Source organism: Muntiacus reevesi, chromosome 2 (assembly GCF_963930625.1).
Source record: "Muntiacus reevesi chromosome 2, mMunRee1.1, whole genome shotgun sequence".
NCBI lineage: Eukaryota > Metazoa > Chordata > Mammalia > Artiodactyla > Cervidae > Muntiacus > Muntiacus reevesi.
Genome location: NC_089250.1, coordinates 179,030,143 through 179,048,221, shown reverse-complemented (window position 1 = coordinate 179,048,221; position 18,079 = coordinate 179,030,143). Strand labels below are relative to the sequence as shown.

Sequence of the window (18,079 nt, the reverse complement as noted above, 5' to 3'; positions counted from 1 at the left end):
TCCTGGCCACCTCTGTCTCCTTCCTCCCTCTTCTCTTCTCTGTGTAACTCTGTGAACATCTCTGAGGGGTCCAGACTGTGGCGAGCACATAGGGAAGTGATTATTGGCTAGCTTGCTTTCTCCCCTTTTGATACCCCCTCTGCTCCTCCTGGTCACCTAACTCCCTCCTCCCTCTTCTCTTCTCCATGTAACTCTGTGTACCTCTCCAGGTGTCCCTCACTGTGGAGAAACTTCATCATTAACCTAGATGTTTTATCATCGGTGCTGTATAGATGGAGAAGTCTTGAGACTACTGTAAGAATAAGACTGAAAACCAGAGGCAAGAGGCTTAAGTCCAAATCCTGAGAATACCAGAGAACTCCTAAATCCAGGGAACAGTAAACAATAGGAGCTCATCAAACACCTCCATACCTACACTGAAACCTAGCACCACCCAAGGGCCAACAACTCCAGAGCAAGACATACCACACAAATTCTCCAGCAACACAGGAACATAACCCTGAGCCTCAATATACAGGATGACCAAAGCCGCACCAAACCCACTGACCTCTCAAAACTTATTACTGGACACTTCATTGCACTCCAGAGAGAAGAAATCTAGCTCCACCCACCAGAACACCAACACAAGCTTCCCTAACCAGAAAACCTTGACAAGCCACCTGTCCAACCCCACCCACAGCGAGGAACCTCCACAACAAAGAGGAACCACAAACCGCAAGAATACAAAAAGGCCACCTCAAACACAGCAATATAACAAGATGAAAAGGCAGAGAAATACCCAGCAGGTAAAGGAACAGGATAAATGCCCACCAAACCAAACAAAAGAGTAAGAGATAGGGAATCTACCTGATAAATAATTCCAAATAATGATAGTGAAAATGATCCAAAATCTTGAAAGCAAATTGGAGTTACAGATAAATAGCCTGGAGACAAGGATCAAGAAGATGCAAGAAAGGTTTAACAAAGACCTTGAAGAAATAAAAAAGAGTCAATACATAATGAATAATGCAATAAGCGAGATCAAAAACACTCTGCAGGGAACCAACAGTAGAATAAAGGAGGCAGAAGGTAAGATAAGTGAGGTAGAAGATAGAATGGTAGAAATAAATGAAGCAGAGAGGGAAAAAAAAAAGAAGAATTAAAAGAAATGAGGACAACCTCAGAGACCTCTGGGACAATGTTAAACACCCCAACATTCGAATCATAGGAGTCCCAGAAGAAGAAGACAAAAAGAAAGGTCATGAGAAAATACTTGAGGAGATAATAGTTGAAAACTTCCCTAAAATGGGGAAGGAAATAATCACCCAAGTCCAAGAAACCCAAAGAGTCCCAAACAGGATAAATCCAAGGCAAAACACCCCAAGACACATAGTAATCAAATTAACAAAGATCAAACACAAAGAACAAATATTAAAAGCAGCAAGGGAAAAACAACAAATAACACACAAGGGGATTCCCATAAGAGTAACAGTTGATCTTTCAATAGAAACTCTTCAGGCCAGAAGGGAATGGCAGGACACTTAAAGTGATAAAAGAAAATAACTAAAGCCCAGATTACTGTATACAGCAAGGATCTCATTCAAATTAGAAGGAGAAATAAAAAGCTTTACAGACAAGCAAAAGCCGAGAGAATTCAGCACCACCAAACCAGCTCTCCAAGAAATGCTAAAGGATCTTCATTAGACAGGAAACACAGAAAGGATGTATAAACTCAAACCCAAAACAACAAAGTAAATGGCAACAGGGTCATACTTATCAATAATTACCTTAAATGTAAATGAGTTGAATGCCCCAACCAAAAGACAAAGACTGGCTGAATAGATACAAAAACAAGATCCCTATATATGTTGTCTACAAGAGACCCACCTCAAAACAAGGGACACATACAGACTGAAAGTGAAGGGCTGGAAAAAGATATTCCATGCAAATAGAGACCAAAAGAAAGCAGGAGTAGCAATACTCATATCAAATAAAATAGACTTTAAAACAAAGGCTGTGAAGAGATAAAGATGGACACTACATAATGATCAAAGGATCAATTCAAGAAGAAGATATAGCAATCATAAACATATATGCACCCAACATAGGAGCACAATATGTAAGACAAATGCTAACAAGTATGAAAGGGGAAATTAACAATAACACAATAATAGTGGGAGACTTTAATACTCCACTCACACCTATGGATAGATCAACTAAACAGAAAATTAACAAGGAACCACAAACTTTAAATGATACAATAGATCTGTTAGACCTAATTGATATCTATAGGACATTTCACCCCAAAACAATGAATTTCACCTTTTTCTCAAGCACACATGGAACCTTCTCCAGGATAGATCACTCCCTGGGCCATAAATCTAGCCTTGGTAAATTCAAAAAAATTGAAATCATTCCAAGCATCTTTTCTGACCACAATGCAGTAAGATTAGATGTCAATTACAGGAGAAAAACTATTAAAAATTCCAACATACAGAGGCTGAACAACACGCTGCTGAACAATCAACAAATCACAGAAGAAATAAAAAAAGAAATAAAAATATGCATAGGAATGAATGAAAATGAAAACACAACAACCCCAAACCTATGGGACACTGTAAAAGCAGTGCTAAGGGGAAGGTTCATAGCAATACAGGCATACCTCAAAAACAAGAAAAAAGTCAAATAAATAACCTAACTCTACACCTAAAGCAACTTGAAAAGGAAGAAATTATGAACCCCAGGGTTAGTAGAAAGGAAGAAATCTTAAAAATTAGGGCAGAAATAAATGCAAAAGAAGCAAAAGAGACCATAGCAAAAATTAGCAAAACCAAAAGCTGGTTCTTTGAGAAGGTAAATAAAATTGACAAACCATTAGCCAAATTCATCAAGAAACAAAGGGAGAAAAATCAAATCAACAAAATTAAAAATGAAAACGGAGAGTTCACAACAGACAACACAGAAATACAAAGGATCATAAGAGACTATTATCAGCATCTATATCAAATAAAATGGACAACTTTGAAGAAATGGACAAATTCTTAGAAAAGTACAACTTTCCAAAATTGAACCAGGAAGAAATAGAAAATCTCAACAGATGCATCACAAGCAAGGAAATTGAAACTGTAATCAGAAATCTTTCAACAAACAAAAGCCCAGGACCAGACAGTGTCACAGCTGAATTCCACCAAAAATTTAGAGAAGAACACCTATCCTATTCAAACTCTTCCAGAAAATTGCAGAGGAAGGTAAACTTCCAAACTCATTCTATGAGGCCACCATCACCTTAATACCAAAACCTGACAAAGATGCCACAAAAAAGAAAACTATAGGCCAATACCACTGATGAACATAGATGCAAAAATCCTTAACAAAATTCTAGCAAACAGAATCCAACAACATATTAAAAAGAGCATACATCACGACCAAGTGGGCTTTATCCCAGGGATGCAAGGATTCTTCAATATCCACAAATCAATGTAATACACCACATTATCAAATTGAAAAATAAAAACCATATGATTATCTCAATAGATGCAGAGAAAGCCTTTGACAAAATTCAACATCCATTTATGATAAAAAAAAAAAACCCTCCAGAAAGCAGGAATAGAAGAACCATACCTCAACATAATAAAAGCTATATATGACAAACCCTCAGCAAACATTATCCTCAGTGGTGAAAACTGAAACCATTTCCCCTAAAGTCAGGAACAAGACAAGTGTGCCCACTCTCACCACTACTATTCAACATAGTTTTGGAAGTGTTGGCCATGGCAATCAGAGCAGAAAAAGAAATAAAAGAAATCCAGATAGGAAAAGAACAAGTAAAACTCTCACTGTTTGCAGACAACATGATCCTCTACACAGAAAATCCTAAAGACTCTACCAGAAAATTACTAGAGCTAATCAATGAATATAGTAAAGTTGCAGGATATAAAATTAACACACAGAAATTCCTTGCATTCCTATACACTAACAATGAGAAAACAGAAAGAGAAATTAAGGAAACAATTCCATTCACCATTGCAATGAAAAGAATAAAATACTTAGGAATATATCTACCTAAAGAAACAAAAGACTTATATATAGAAAACTGTAAAACACTGATGAAAGAAATCAAAGAGGACACAAATAGATGGAGAAATATACTGTGCTCATGGATCAGAAGAATCAATATAGTGCCAATGAGTATACTACCCAAAGCAATCTATATTCAATACTATCCCTATCAAGCTACCAATGGTATTTTTCAGAGAACTAGAACAAATAATTTCACAATTTGTATGGAAATACAAAAAACCTCGAATAGCCAAAGCAATCTTGAGAAAGAAGAATGGAACTGGAGGAATCAACCTGCCCGACTTCAGTTTCTACTACAAAACCACAGTCATCAAGACAGTGTGGTACTGGCACAAAGAAATATAGATCGATGGAACAAAATAGAAAGCCCAGAGATAAATCCACGCACCTATGGACACCTTATCTTTGACAAAGGAGGCAAGAATATACAATGGAGAAAAGACAATCTCTTTAACAAGTGGTGCTGGGAAAACTGGTCAACCACTTGTAAAAGAATGAAACTAGGACACTTTCTAATACCATACACAAAACTAAACTCAAAATGGATTAAAGATCTAAATGTAAGACCAGAAACTATAACACTCCTAGAGGAAAACATAGACAAAACACTCTCCGACATAAACCACAGCAGGATCCTCTATGACCCACCTCCCAGAATATTGGAAATAAAAGCAAAAATAAACAAATGGGACCTAATTAAAATTAAAACCTTCTGCACAATAAAGTGAACTATAAGCAAAGTGAAAAGACAGCTTTCAAAATGGGAGAAAATAATAGCAAATGAAGCAACAGACAAAGAATTAATCTCAAAAATATACAAGCAACTCCTGCAGCTCAATTCCAGAAAAATAAAAGACCCAATCAAAAAGTGGGTCAAAGAACTAAACAGACATTTCTCCAAAGCAGACATACAGATGGCTAACAAACACATGAAAAGATGCTCAACATCACTCATTATCAGAGAAATGCAAATCAAAACCACAAAGAGGTACCATTATACACCAGTCAGAATGGCTACTATCCAAAAGTCTACAAGCAATAAATGCTGTAGAGGGTGTGGAGAAAAGGGAACCCTCTTACACTGTTGGTGGGAATGCAAACTAGTACAGCCACTATAGAGACAGTGTGGAGATTTCTTTAAAAACTGGAAATAGAACTGCCATATGACCCAGAAATCCCATTGCTGGGTATACACACAGAGGAAACCAGAATTGAAAGAAACACATGTACCCCAATGTTCATCACAGCACTGTTTATAATAGCCAGGACATGGAAGCAACCTAGATGTCCATCAGCAGACGAATGGATAAGAAAGCTGTGGTACATATATACCATGGAATATTACTCAGCCATTAAAAAGAATACATTTGAATGAGTTCTAATGAGGTGGATGAAACTGGAGCCTATTATACAGAGTGAAGTAAGCCAGAAGGAAAAACACGAATACAGTATACTAACACATATATATGGAATTTAGAAAGATGGTAATGATAACCCTGTATGCGAGACAGCAAGAGAGACACAGATGTATTGAACAATCTTTTGGACTCTGGGAGAGGGCGAGGGCAGGATGATATGGGAGAATGGCATTGAGACATGTAAATTATCATATGTGAAAGTAATCGCCAGTCCAGGTTTGATGCATGAGACAGGGTGCTTGGGGCTGGTGCACTGGGAAGACCCAGAGGGATAGGATGGGGAGGGAGTTGGGAGGGGGGTTCAGGATGGGGAACACATGTACACCAATGGCAGATTCAAGTCAATGTATGGCAAAACCAATACAATGTTGTAAAGTAAAACAAATAAATAAATAAGAAAAAACAAGCATACACACCGAGGAAACCAGATCTGAAAGAGACACGTGCACCCCAATGTTCATCGCAGCACTGTTTATAATAGCCAGGACATGGAAGCAACCTAGATGCCCATCAGCAGATGAATGGATAAGGAAGCTGTAGTACATATACACCATGGAATATTACTCATCCATTAAAAAGAATTCACTTGAATCAGTTCTAATGAGATGGATGAAACTGGAGCCCATTATACAGAGTGAAGTAAGCCAGAAAGATAAAGACCAATACAGTATACTAACATATATATGGAATTTAGAAAGATGGTATTGATAACCCTATACGCAAAACAGAAAAAGAGACACAGATGTACAGAACAGACTTTTGGACACTGTGGGAGAAGGCGAGGGTGGGATGTTTCGAGAGTACAGTATCGAAACATGTATATTATCTATGGTGAAACAGATCACCAGCCCAGGTTGGATGCATGAGACAAGTGCTCAGGGCTGGTGCACTGGGAAGACCCAGAGGGATCGGGTGGAGAGGGAGGTGGGAGGGGAGATCGGGATGGGGAATACATGTAACTCCATGGTTGATTCATGTCAATGTATGACAAAACCCACTACAATATTGTAAAGTAATTAGCCTCCAACTAATAAAAATAAATGAAAAGAAAAGAAAGATATACATATATGTGAAAATTAAAAAAAAATAGAAAAAGAAAAAACAATAAAATAAAATAGGTAACTATTCCTGTGCTCTTGTATAGCACAGGAAACTATACTCAATATTTTATAATAACCTATAAGGGAAAAGAATCTGAAAAAGAATATATCAATATGGATATAAAACTGAATTACTGTGCTAGACACCTGAAACTAACACCACTGCAAATCAACTATACTTCAATTAAAAAAAACAAACTAAGGGAACCCCCTTTTCTGCTTAGCACCCTAAAACCCAGGTTACAGAGGAGATGAGCCTAACGGTTACTCACACATAGAGAAGCACCAGGCCGGTAGCCAGGAGAACCCATGTTTCCACGGAAAAGCTTGGGATTAGCTCCATGGCCACTTCCTTGGCGATTCCTTCCTCTTGAGTTTCCTCTCAGCTGTGTGTGCTGCCCTCTGCCTGCCTCTGAGTGTGGAGCTTCTGTTCACATTAGGCGGAGGCTCAGTCTGGTTGGGAGATTTATGTACTGAGAAAGGAGGTGGAGCTGGCGCTGCAACCAATAGAAGGGCCTCCTGGGCTCCCGCTGCAGGAGCCAGCTCTGCCTTGGTAGTTGGCCGAGCATCACACGCACTTCAGTTTGACCTCCCTTGAGTTCATATTCTGTAGGAAATCAATAAAGAACTCAATCAGTGTTATCAGTAAGCCCAAAGGTTACAGAAACTCAGACAAAGCCACTGGATTTAACTCTCCTCTAAACCTCCCTGTCTCTATGGCTGCCTGTAGTCCAAAATATTTGAAACCCTTCAAACAAGATGGTGGTGGTTTATTTGCTAAGTTGTGTCCAACTCTTTAGGGACCCCATGGACTGCAGCCCACCAGGCTCCTCTGTCCATGGGAATTCCCAGGCAAGAATATTGGAGTTGGGTGCCATCTCCTCCTCCATGGGGTCAAACAAGATAGCTGTGCTGATTGTTACTCATATGACCCTTTTCCTGCCTGGAAGTGCCCCTGTGTCCCTTTTAGGCTCTTAATTATCCTTCAAAACGAAGCTCAGGCAGAACATCTGTGTTAGGCTCTTCCCTAACCAGCCTCCTTGAGCATATATAACCATTTCCTCCTCTGGGGATTTTAGTCCCCTGAAAACAATTCTATCTCCTGCACCATGTTTGGTTTCCATACCTAGTCCCTTCAGTGGATGGAGACTTGGGCACATACTGGGTACCAGCCAGGGTCACGTCCCAGGTACCTAGCAGACTGCTTCCTGAAGAGTGGGCATTCAGAAGTGTAGATGGAATTGAGTTGGTAGAAGTAAGGACACCAAGCACCTATGTGCCCTCTCCCTGTGACTCTTTGGTGACCATGCCATCTTCCTGAATTGTTAACACACCTAGAGGGCCTGGCTGGGCCTTGGTCACTGTCTCTGTACTTTCAGGAATATCCACCAGGATCCTGTTGACAAGAGGGCCCCAGAAGGAGAGGCAGGACATGGAGGAGAGGGTGATGGTTGCACCAATGGTATCAATTCAGCTGATTCTGGATCCACCTCAAAAGCTCCTGTAAGTCAGATTCTAGATCAAAGAATGGTCACCTCTCTCTGGAAAGGCCACAATCCAAGATCAAAGGGTGTAAAGAGAGTGAGAGCAAAAAGCAGTCCAATGGCCAAGAGGACCCCAACATCATTAGCCACAATGATGTGGCACATACAGAAACAGAACTCCAAAAAGATCACATGAGGGCACGTTATCTCTGGGTAATGTGGAGGGTGGGGGGTCAGAGCACATGGGTCCCCACTTGTGGACAGGTAGGGCATTTGGGGGCTTCCAAAGTGTTGCTAGTGGTAAAGAACTCACTTGCCAATGCAGGAGACCTAAGAGACACAGATTTGATCCCTGGGATGGGAAGATCCCCTGGAGGAGGAAATGGCAACCAACTCCAGTATACTTTCCTGGAGAATCCCATGGCTGAGGAGCCTGAAGGGCTACAGTCCACAGGGTTACAAAGAGCTGGACACTACTGAAAAACTTAGCATGCAGAGTACAGGGAAATTTTATTGGGTAACAAGGAGCTGATACAGAGGAGGCCTAGAGTAGCAGTTGGTATCACCTGCTGGAGGCCTCCCCCTGCTGCACTTAAGTTGCTTCAATCATATCTGACTCTCTGACCCACGGGCTGTAGCCCACCAAGCTCCTCTGTCCATGGGATTCTCCAGTCAAGAGTACTGGAGTGCGCTGCCATGCCCTTCTCCAGGGGCTCTTCCCAACCCAGGCATCAAACCAGCGTCTCTTATGTCTCCTGCACTGACAAGCTGGTTCTTTACCGCTAGGGCCACCTGAGAAGCCCAGGCATCCACGTAACCTTGCTGAAGTCCTGATGGGAGCAGTATGAGGGCTGAGCATTGAGAAATTACAGTGGCTCATTATCAGCACTCTGAACTGTCCTGCATCTGCTCGGCCTAGGTAACCATGGATTATGTGAAAAACAAAACCTCAAAGATTCTTAAAATTTAATAGAAACACAAGGTATGTAAGCTGTGTTTGTGCACTTTCTTCTCCCTTTATCCTGTCTCACTTTCACTCCTTCTGCAGAAAGTGATACTCATCTCTTGTTAACTTTTTCCTTCACTCTGGCCTGAGAGTCCCCAGGGCTGTCCTCTACTGGCCCGAGTGGGTGGAAATTTTATTAGTAAAGTGCAGTAAGTCCCAACTATGCCTCCTGCCCTATTTTACTTTCTTGGGAGCTTGTCAAGGAACATGAAGTTTCTGTCATCATAGCTTTTCATCTTTGGTTTCAGGCTTCCTCCAGGAGGCCCCTGTTAAAATCCACGGCTTCCACTGAGAATTATAATGCTTGAACATATCTATTTATCTGTCCATTGCTTCAATTCAAATAGGTGACCGTCAGGTGCTGGTACTATGCTGTAGGCTAGAAGCTCTACAGTCCTGTCCCTTGGGGGCAGCCTCTCAGTGAAGGAAGTGAGACATACAACCAAGCTCAGTATGGGGCATACCTTTGGAGTCTTTGGGGAAATGGAGCCCTAGAGAGAGGCAGCAAAGGAGAGAAATGGATGGAAGCCTGAGTACCAACAAAGGACAGACCTGGGAAGCTGGAAGATGATCCCCAGGGAAAGTGAAGTGAAAGTGAAAGTCGCTCAGTCACGTCTCTTTGCGACCCCATGGACTTATACACAGTCCTTGGAATTCTCCAGGCCAGAATACTGGAATGGGTAGCCTTTCCCTTCTCCAGGGGATCTTCCCAACCCAGGGATTGAACCCTGGTCTCCCGCATTGCAGGTGAATTCTTTACCAGCTGAGCCAGAAGGGAAGCCCAAGAATACTGGAGTGGGTAGCCTATTCCTTCTCTAGGGGATCTTCCTGACCCAGTAATAGAACCAGGATCTGCTGCATTGCAGGAGGGTTCTTTACCAACTGAGCGATCAGGGAAGCAAGTCAGATAGAAAGTCCGAGGGATTTTGATACATCTCTGCCCCCTTTCGGTGCCTTCTCTGGGTACCTTTGGGGCTTCCCTGGTGGCTCAACTGTAAACAATCTGCCTGCAATGCAGGAGACCCGGGTTTGATCCCTGGGTCAGGAAGATCTCCTGGAGAAGGGAATGGCTACCCACGCCAGTGTTGCTGCCTGGAGAATCCCATGGCCAGAGGAGCCTGATGGACTCCTGCCCATGGTGCTGCAAAGAGTGGGGCACGATTGAGTGACTAAGAACATACACACACTGGGTACCTTTAAGGAGGGTCATGTTAAAACCCCCCATGTCCATATATAGAAAGCAAAATTCAGTGACTGCAAATGGCTTCCCAACAGCTATTGATCAAAACATGTTATAACTAATATGAAGAGAGATGGCAAGTGTTCTGCTCTGAAATGCCAATATTCAAAGTTTGCAGTTTCATGATGAGGGTCACTGTGAAATAGCGAGACCCAAGGCTGAAGCAGCAATTTGGTTAAAAGTTCGGCTCCTATCTCCATGTCTAACCCTGCCCAGGGGCTCCCCCCATGGGTCTCCAGAATCAAGGACTTCATCTCACCTCAGGAGAAACAAGGACAAATGCTTCTCATGACAGGTGCTTGTCATCTCTCTATACTCCCCCGCTAAGAGGAACACAAAATACATCCCCCATGAAGAGATTACAGTGTCATCTGATAACTACTCACAACTTAATTCACTCAGCTAAACCCACAGTCTTTCTTATTCTTGGAAACAAATTCCTTATGGAAACTATATACTTTCACTTTCCTCCAAAACACATATGCCAATATGATTGTTTTCTCACTAAGCCTTGTTATATGCCATCACCTTCCCAATTCACCTCAGGGCCTGGTCCAGCTGGTTGGAATCTGTCTGGTGGCAATAGTCTAGTCAAGTCCTGAGAAAAATGTGTAGCCAGAGCCACGTCCTAGCAAAGGCAAACAGCCTTGCTCTAAAGGGGAAATAACAGAAGGCATGATCTTTGTGCCCTTCATTCCACAGCAGACACACCTGACTTGAAAAACCTCACATACGAAGACCGTGAAGGAAGATGTGTGCCTGAAGAGCACCCCACACCTCACGTCTCTCCTCTGGTCATTTGTGTACTGACGGCCTCGGCATGGTCGAAGCTCTATTCCAAGTGCTTCATGTGCAGATGTGACTAAGATCCAGATATTACTCAGGTTGAAGGTAGAAATAGACAATTATAGTACTGCCAAGGTAAACTAAGTATACATGTTTTAGAAACACACTGTCCTCATCAACGATACATGGCTTATCTTTTCAGACCTTAGCCATCAGCCAGAGATGGAAATCAAAGAACACTCATGGAATTGGGCATTAGGCTCAGGTATCAGGAGAGGTGAGCAGGGTGTCAGGGACTCAGTGATGCAAGAGGCCCTGTCAGTCTGCTATTCCTGTCCTTTTAGAGGTGACTCCTCTTCTGGGACGCCTGTCCTGACTTCCACTGGCTGAGATAATTGCTCAGAGTATGGGGAGGCCCTGATGCTCTAGAATGATGTGTGTGTTAGATTCCAATTTCACAGATCACGGGTCTGTAACCAGAGCTCTGCCCCAACACAGACAAGGTGAGGACCCCTAGCAAGTCAGTCAGTAGGGGCTGGGTGAGGTAGTGGAATGTTCTTTCTGACCCACAGACATCCCACCATGAAGAAACACACACATGTGCCCTTAAACAGAATCACTTCCATGGACTTCACAGCAAAGAGAAGAGAAAAACCCCATCATGGCTGTTCACTTTCTACTCTATTCCTGAGTTTCTCTTACTTGATAAATGAATCACTAACATCTCTACCACACTGTACACCTTAGAAAGTTCTTTCACATCTCTCAATTGATTACCCTGAAAACTACGTGAGATAAGCAGTGCTGGGGTTATTTGATTCCCACTTTACAGAAGTAAAAACAGAAGCTCAGGGTAGGGAAGAATCTTGCCCAAGCATTAAACAATAAATGTAGGGTGTGGAGCTAGATCTCATAATTCTATATTGTGCCAGTGACATGCTTGCCTGGATTCCGACAGGCCTCCGGAAATAACTTGGCAGGTTGTGTCAACTTCTTATGGGATAAATATCTCCATCATGCTTCTGCTGTTGTTATAAATGCTAGAGCTGTTTGTGGCCACAAAAGAGAGAGCAGATGACTAAATTTTATGTATTCATGACTCATGGTGTCAGCAGATAAGGGATGTTGTAAATAGTCCTGACCTGTCACAATCAGAATCATCTGGGTTTCCAAGAAAGCCGGAAGTAAAAGATGAATGAAACCAAGGAGTGAAAGAGGAATCAGCGGAGGGGGGCAAGTTTCAGAAGACCACGAGGAAGGGAATTAATGACACAGGAGGTATAAAATGAAAGAAAAGATCAGCATCACAGGTTAGCTGCAAAAGAGGAGCAAGGTGTTGGCCGTCTCTCCTAATCAGCACAGTAACCTCCTAAGGAGTTTTATGTGACCCTAGACTGGTCTCACCCAGGAAATTCCCTACTCTGCCACCAGACAGAGCCTGGTAAAACATGAGTCATGCATCATTCCTCTATTACTCAAATCTCTCCACCCACTTCCATCATCCACAGAATTAAACCCAAATGCCATGGGGCAGCTATTCAAGACCCATGTTGGATGTTTAGGTCACTTTCATATCTTGACTATTGCAAACAGTGCTGCAATGAACAAAGGGCCTCAAAGTAGCCCTTTCTTGAGATAAATGGCCAGAGGTAGAACTGCTGGATTTTATGGTAGCTCTCTTTCGACTTTTTGAGGAATTTCCATGCTGTCTTCTACTGTGACTGCACCAAGTTACATTCCCAGCAACAGTGCAGGAAAGTTCCCTTTTCTCCACATCATTGCCCACATTTGTTGCTTCTTGTCTTCTTTATAATTTGTCATTTGGACAGGTGTGAGGTGGTATCTCATTACGGGTTTGACTTGCGTTTCCTGATGATGAGTAATGCTGAGCTCATTTTCATGTGCCTGTTGTCATCTGTATGTCATCTTTAAAATGTCTATTCAGGTTTTCTGCCCACTTTTAAATCAAGCTGTTTGGTTTTTTAATATTGACCTGGGGTATTACACTAAGTGAAATAAGTCAGAAGGAAAAAAAAAGAAACAAATACTGTATGATTTCACTTATATATGGAATCTAAAAAACAAAGTAGAATACAGAAAAAGACTGTATTACAAAAATACAAAAAAAATACAGAAAAAGACTCACAGATACAGAGAACAAACAGGTGGTTGCCACAGGGGAGGTGGGTTGAGGGACAAACAAAATGGATGAAGGGAATGAAGAGGTACAAACTTCCAGATAGAAAATATATAAGTCACTGGGATATAATGCTCATACAGAGAATATAGTCAATAATATTGTCACAAATTTATACAGTGACAGATGCTTGTTGGCCTTATTAAGATAATCAAATTGCAATGTATTAAAGTATAGAATCATTATATTGCATGCCTGAAACTAATGTAACATTGTATGTTAATAAGAACTCAATTTCTTAAAATAATTTTAAAATAAATTAATAAATAAATAGTGAAAAAAAGACCTGTGTGCATCTGGCCACTGCTGACTTCTTCAGGCTTGTCTTAGTCCACTTCCAGTGCAAACATGATGTTTTAAGAAAATGGCATGATGTGCTGTTCCCAAGCCCCCCGCCCCCCACAACTGGTCTTCTTGTGTCTATACAACTGTTCTTCCATCTGAAATGGGTTCAATCTATTTCCCATCGTGAATTCCTAGACTTCCTCTGGGAGTCAGCCAGGGCACCATCTTCCCCAGTGACCCCTGTCCTGAACATGTAGGTAGTGGGGAGGGTCCCACTTCTGCATGGTCACAGTTCTCACGTGGAAACATACTAACTCTCAGACCATGATATCCATTGTAATTCATGTGCAGGGGGAATGTTAAAAACTACACAAGCCTGGGTGCACCTGAATATCTGAAATTCATGGGATAAAGTCAAATACAAGAAAATTGCATCTATTACTTTAATTGTTGCTAAGAATTGTGAAAAACATTAGTTGAAATATTAAAAGCAATAGCCTAGATCCTAGGGAACATAATTGACCAAAACTAGCCAAAGAAGAAATAGAAAGCTAAACAGTCTCAAAATTCCTTTAAAAAGTAAGTGGAAGTCAAATCTTCTTGCAAGGAAACATCACATTCAGAGAGTTTTACGGTAATCTTCAAGAAACACCTATGTCTTAGCCTGCTTTCCCAAGAAAGGAGAGCTTGAAATACAGGCTTTGGTGCTACTATCTTCTGGGGAATTTGATCTAGGGAAAAAGAGTGAAGGAAAATAGGAATATAGCATGGAAGAAGCATCTATACCAGATTCATTATCAATCTGGCCAACATTTGGTATCAAAAGCAACCAACTCTTTGATCAACTGACCATCTTCTGAGAGGTCATACGACCACTCAGAAGATGTAGACCATCCAAGGGAAGGAAGGGGGAAGAGGGTATTCACTGGTTTCCCTCTCCCTTTGCGAAAATGTTCCTCCCATAGGGAAGTAACTCTCTAAAACTTCTGTATTACATAAGAACTGCTAGGTTGAGAGGTACAGTCTGGCTTCACTGCACAAATTCAGTTGGAATCTGAGCAATGATGGTCCCTGTAGTTGTGGCAGGAACAGAGACCAGGGCAGGTACACTAGTTCTCTATGCCGTCTAGCAGATTACCCCCAAATACAACCCCTTGAAACAACAAGCATTTACTGTGTCACAGTTCCTTGGGCTGGGAGTTCAGGTGTGACTTACCTGGGAGCCTCTGGCTCAAGCTTTCTCATGAGGTGACAATCCTGCTGTCAGTCTGGGCTGCCTTTCATCCAAAGTCTCACCTGGGGAAGGACCCACTTTCAGGTCCTCCAGGTGGTCTGGCAGGGTTCAGATCCTCACAAGCTCGAGGATTCAGTTCCTCACTGGTTGTGGCTCAGAAGCCCCTCAGATCTTTGCCACCAGGGTCTCTCCACAGAGCAGCTCACAACATGGCAGTCGCTTCCCCCAGAGTGAGGGAGTGAGGGGGCACCCAATTAATATTCTACTCATTAGAAGCAAGTCGCCTATCCCAGCCTCACCAGTGGGAGGGGGTTAAATGGGGCATAAGTGCTAGGAGGCAGAGCCATTGGCGGCCAACTGAGAGGATGCCATTACAGAGGTGAAGCTAAGATTCTGAGTTGTCACATATAATCAATCCAATCATTGCCAGCTCACTCTATGAGGACATTATGAATTTGATCCAAATAGGACAAAAGTGAGACAAGAAAGAAACACTACATTTCACCCTCACTCACAGGCTTCAACACAAAATTTCTGAGCAAAATAAAGCCAGTCAAATCCAGCAACAATGATACACCCATGACCAAGTTGTATCTTCAAGGGATGGGAATACCAGACCACCTGACCTGCCTTCTGAAAAATGTGTATGCAGGTCAAGAAGCAACAGTTAGAAATGGACATTGAACTACAGACTGGTTCCAAATTGGGAAAGGAGTACATCAAGGCTGTATATTGTCACCCTGCTTATTTAACATATTGCAGAGTAATCATGCAAAATGCCGGACTGGATGAAGCACAAACTGGCATCAAGATTGCTGGGAGAAATATCAATAACCTCCGATACGCAGATGACACCACCCTTATGGCAGAAAGTGAAGAACTAAAGAGCCTCTTGATGAAAGTGAAAGAGGAGAGTGAAAAAGCTGGATTAAAACTCAACATTCAGAAACTAAGATCATGACATCCAATCCTATCACTTCATGGCAAATAGATAGGGAAACAATGGAAACAGTGAGAGACTTTATTTTCTTGGGCTCCAAAATCACTGCATATGGTGACTGCAGCCATGAAATTAAAAAACATTTGCTCCTTGGGAAAAAAAGCTATGACCAACCTAGACAGCATATTAAAAAGCAGAGATATTACTTTACCAAAAAAGGTCCATTTATTCAAAGCTATGTTTTTTCCAGTAGTCATGTATGGATGTGAGAGCTGGACTATAAAGAAACCTGAGCACTGAAGAATTGATACTTTTGAACTGTGGTGTTGGAAAAGACTCTTGAGAGTCCCTTGGACAGCAAGGAGATCCAACCAGTCAATCCTAAAGGGAATCAGTCCTGAATATTCATTGGAAGGACTGATGCTGAAGCTGAAACTCTAATACTTTGACCACCTGATGTGAAGAACCAACTCATTGGAAAAAAAAGACCCTGATGCTGGGAAAGATTGAAGGCTGGAGGAGAAGAGGACAACAGAGGACGAGATGGTTGGATGGCATCACTGATGCGATGGACATGAGTTTGAGTAGGCTCCAGGAGTTGGTAATGGACAGGGAAGCCTGGTGTGCTGCAGTCCATGGGGTTGCAAAGAGTTGGACATGACTGAGCAACTGAACTGAGTTGGATTTTACCCTGAAACTCATGGGTGATTAACAAAGAATAAATATTAGTATTAGCTATCAGGTTAATTGATTAAAAGAGAAAGGTCTTATCATTCCAATAGCTTCAGAAAACACATTTATTAATATTCAATATATCATTTATGATACAAGAATGCACTCCTAATAGCAATGAATTTCCTTAATGTGATAAAAGTATCTACCAAAACCGCCTAATAAAACATCATTCTTCACAGTATAAAAGCATTATCTGGCTATGCCATTTTACCACATGCACATACAGCCTTTTCAAAATTTGTAACACTCTTTAAGTATCTAAAATCCCATCAATTAATTTTATGCTGGAAACAAAAAGAATGTCATTACTTGCTTTTTTCAGAAACCCAGTTTGTAGATCCCAGGTGAAAAATTGAAAAAAATCACTGAATAAATTAAATATTTTTTTACCCTTTGAGAACTGACCAACATGGGTTCATTCAGTGGGTTCATTCAACTGAGATCAACTAGGTTCAAAAGCTGAGTTCTTCACCTTTAGTTAGAACATAGGCTCCTATGATAATCAGATAGAAAAAATAAGCCACCTCCCCAGAAAATAAACAAATGCTCCTCATTAGTGCATGCAGTTCCAAGAGTTTTCTAAGTAGACATGCCAGCACACGCCTGCCAAGCCCAGTGATTTTTCCCGGGGGCCCTGCCCAGCCAATTCCAGCCCACACCTTGAATTCAACACAAGATGCCCTGTTCTGATAGGTCACACAGTTACCTCCATGGTCATATGCCCTGTGTATCAGTCAGAGCTGGTCTTTGCTGTGCCTGGTACTACGACACAACATGGGGACAAAGTATGAACAAGACTGTCACAAAGGGCGCTTACCTAGGCAGTGTACTCAATGCACACAGACAGCTCCAAAGGCAGAGTTAGGTGGGATCCAGAGCCTCTGTATGGAGGGGTGGGCTTCCTAGAGGAGGTGACACTGATGCAGTACCATGGACAGAGCAGAATTTGCCTAAGGAGAGAAGGAGAGAGGACATTCAGGCTGTGAGAATGGTTCATCTTATCAAAATTATCATTGCTGAGTCTGTCATTTCTTGGTTGCAGGCACAGTATCTAAATCAACCAATTTTTATTACTGCTAATAAGGAAGTGATCAGATCACAGGCCAAGTTAGGGATCCTGTAATTCTAGGGGCAAGGTTCCACCCTGGACAGCTCAGCAGGGACCTGAAGGATGTGCAGGATGTCTGGGAAAAGCCACATGGCTTTCTGGTATTACAGTGACCTGTCTTGAATTCGTTAGGGTACAGTCCTGAGATTAAAAACATTTACCAAGGTGACACTGACACGGCATGACATCAACCATTCGGGGCCATTTAGCACATTCACAGTGTGGTGCCATCACCTCCTCTGGTTCCAGCACACTCCCCTTACACCAGAGGGCACTCCTGAGCCCATGAGCAGCTCCTCCCAGCCCCTGGCCACCACTCATGGACATTCTGTCTTCATGGCTTTGCCTCTTCCAAATGTTTCATGTAAATGGAATCAAGTAATGTGTGGTCTCTTGTGTCCAAATTCTTTCATTTATGCATTTTAAAGTTAATCTCTCTTATGCCATGTATTAGTATTTCACATCTGTGATAACTGAAGAAGCAACT

At 41.9% G+C, this 18,079-nt stretch overlaps 1 protein-coding gene across 1 annotated transcript in view; it reads right to left on the bottom strand.

The window, feature by feature from the left end:
* Positions 1-6,998, bottom strand: part of LOC136160330 (cytochrome P450 3A24-like) — a 56,070-nt gene extending 49,072 nt beyond the window's left edge. The window contains exon 1 of the mRNA XM_065923836.1: positions 6,850-6,998. Within this exon, the coding sequence (XP_065779908.1) occupies positions 6,850-6,920 (71 nt within the window). The 5' untranslated portion in view covers positions 6,921-6,998. The remainder of the gene's footprint in view (positions 1-6,849) is intronic.
* Between the last annotated feature and the right edge of the window lie 11,081 nt (positions 6,999-18,079).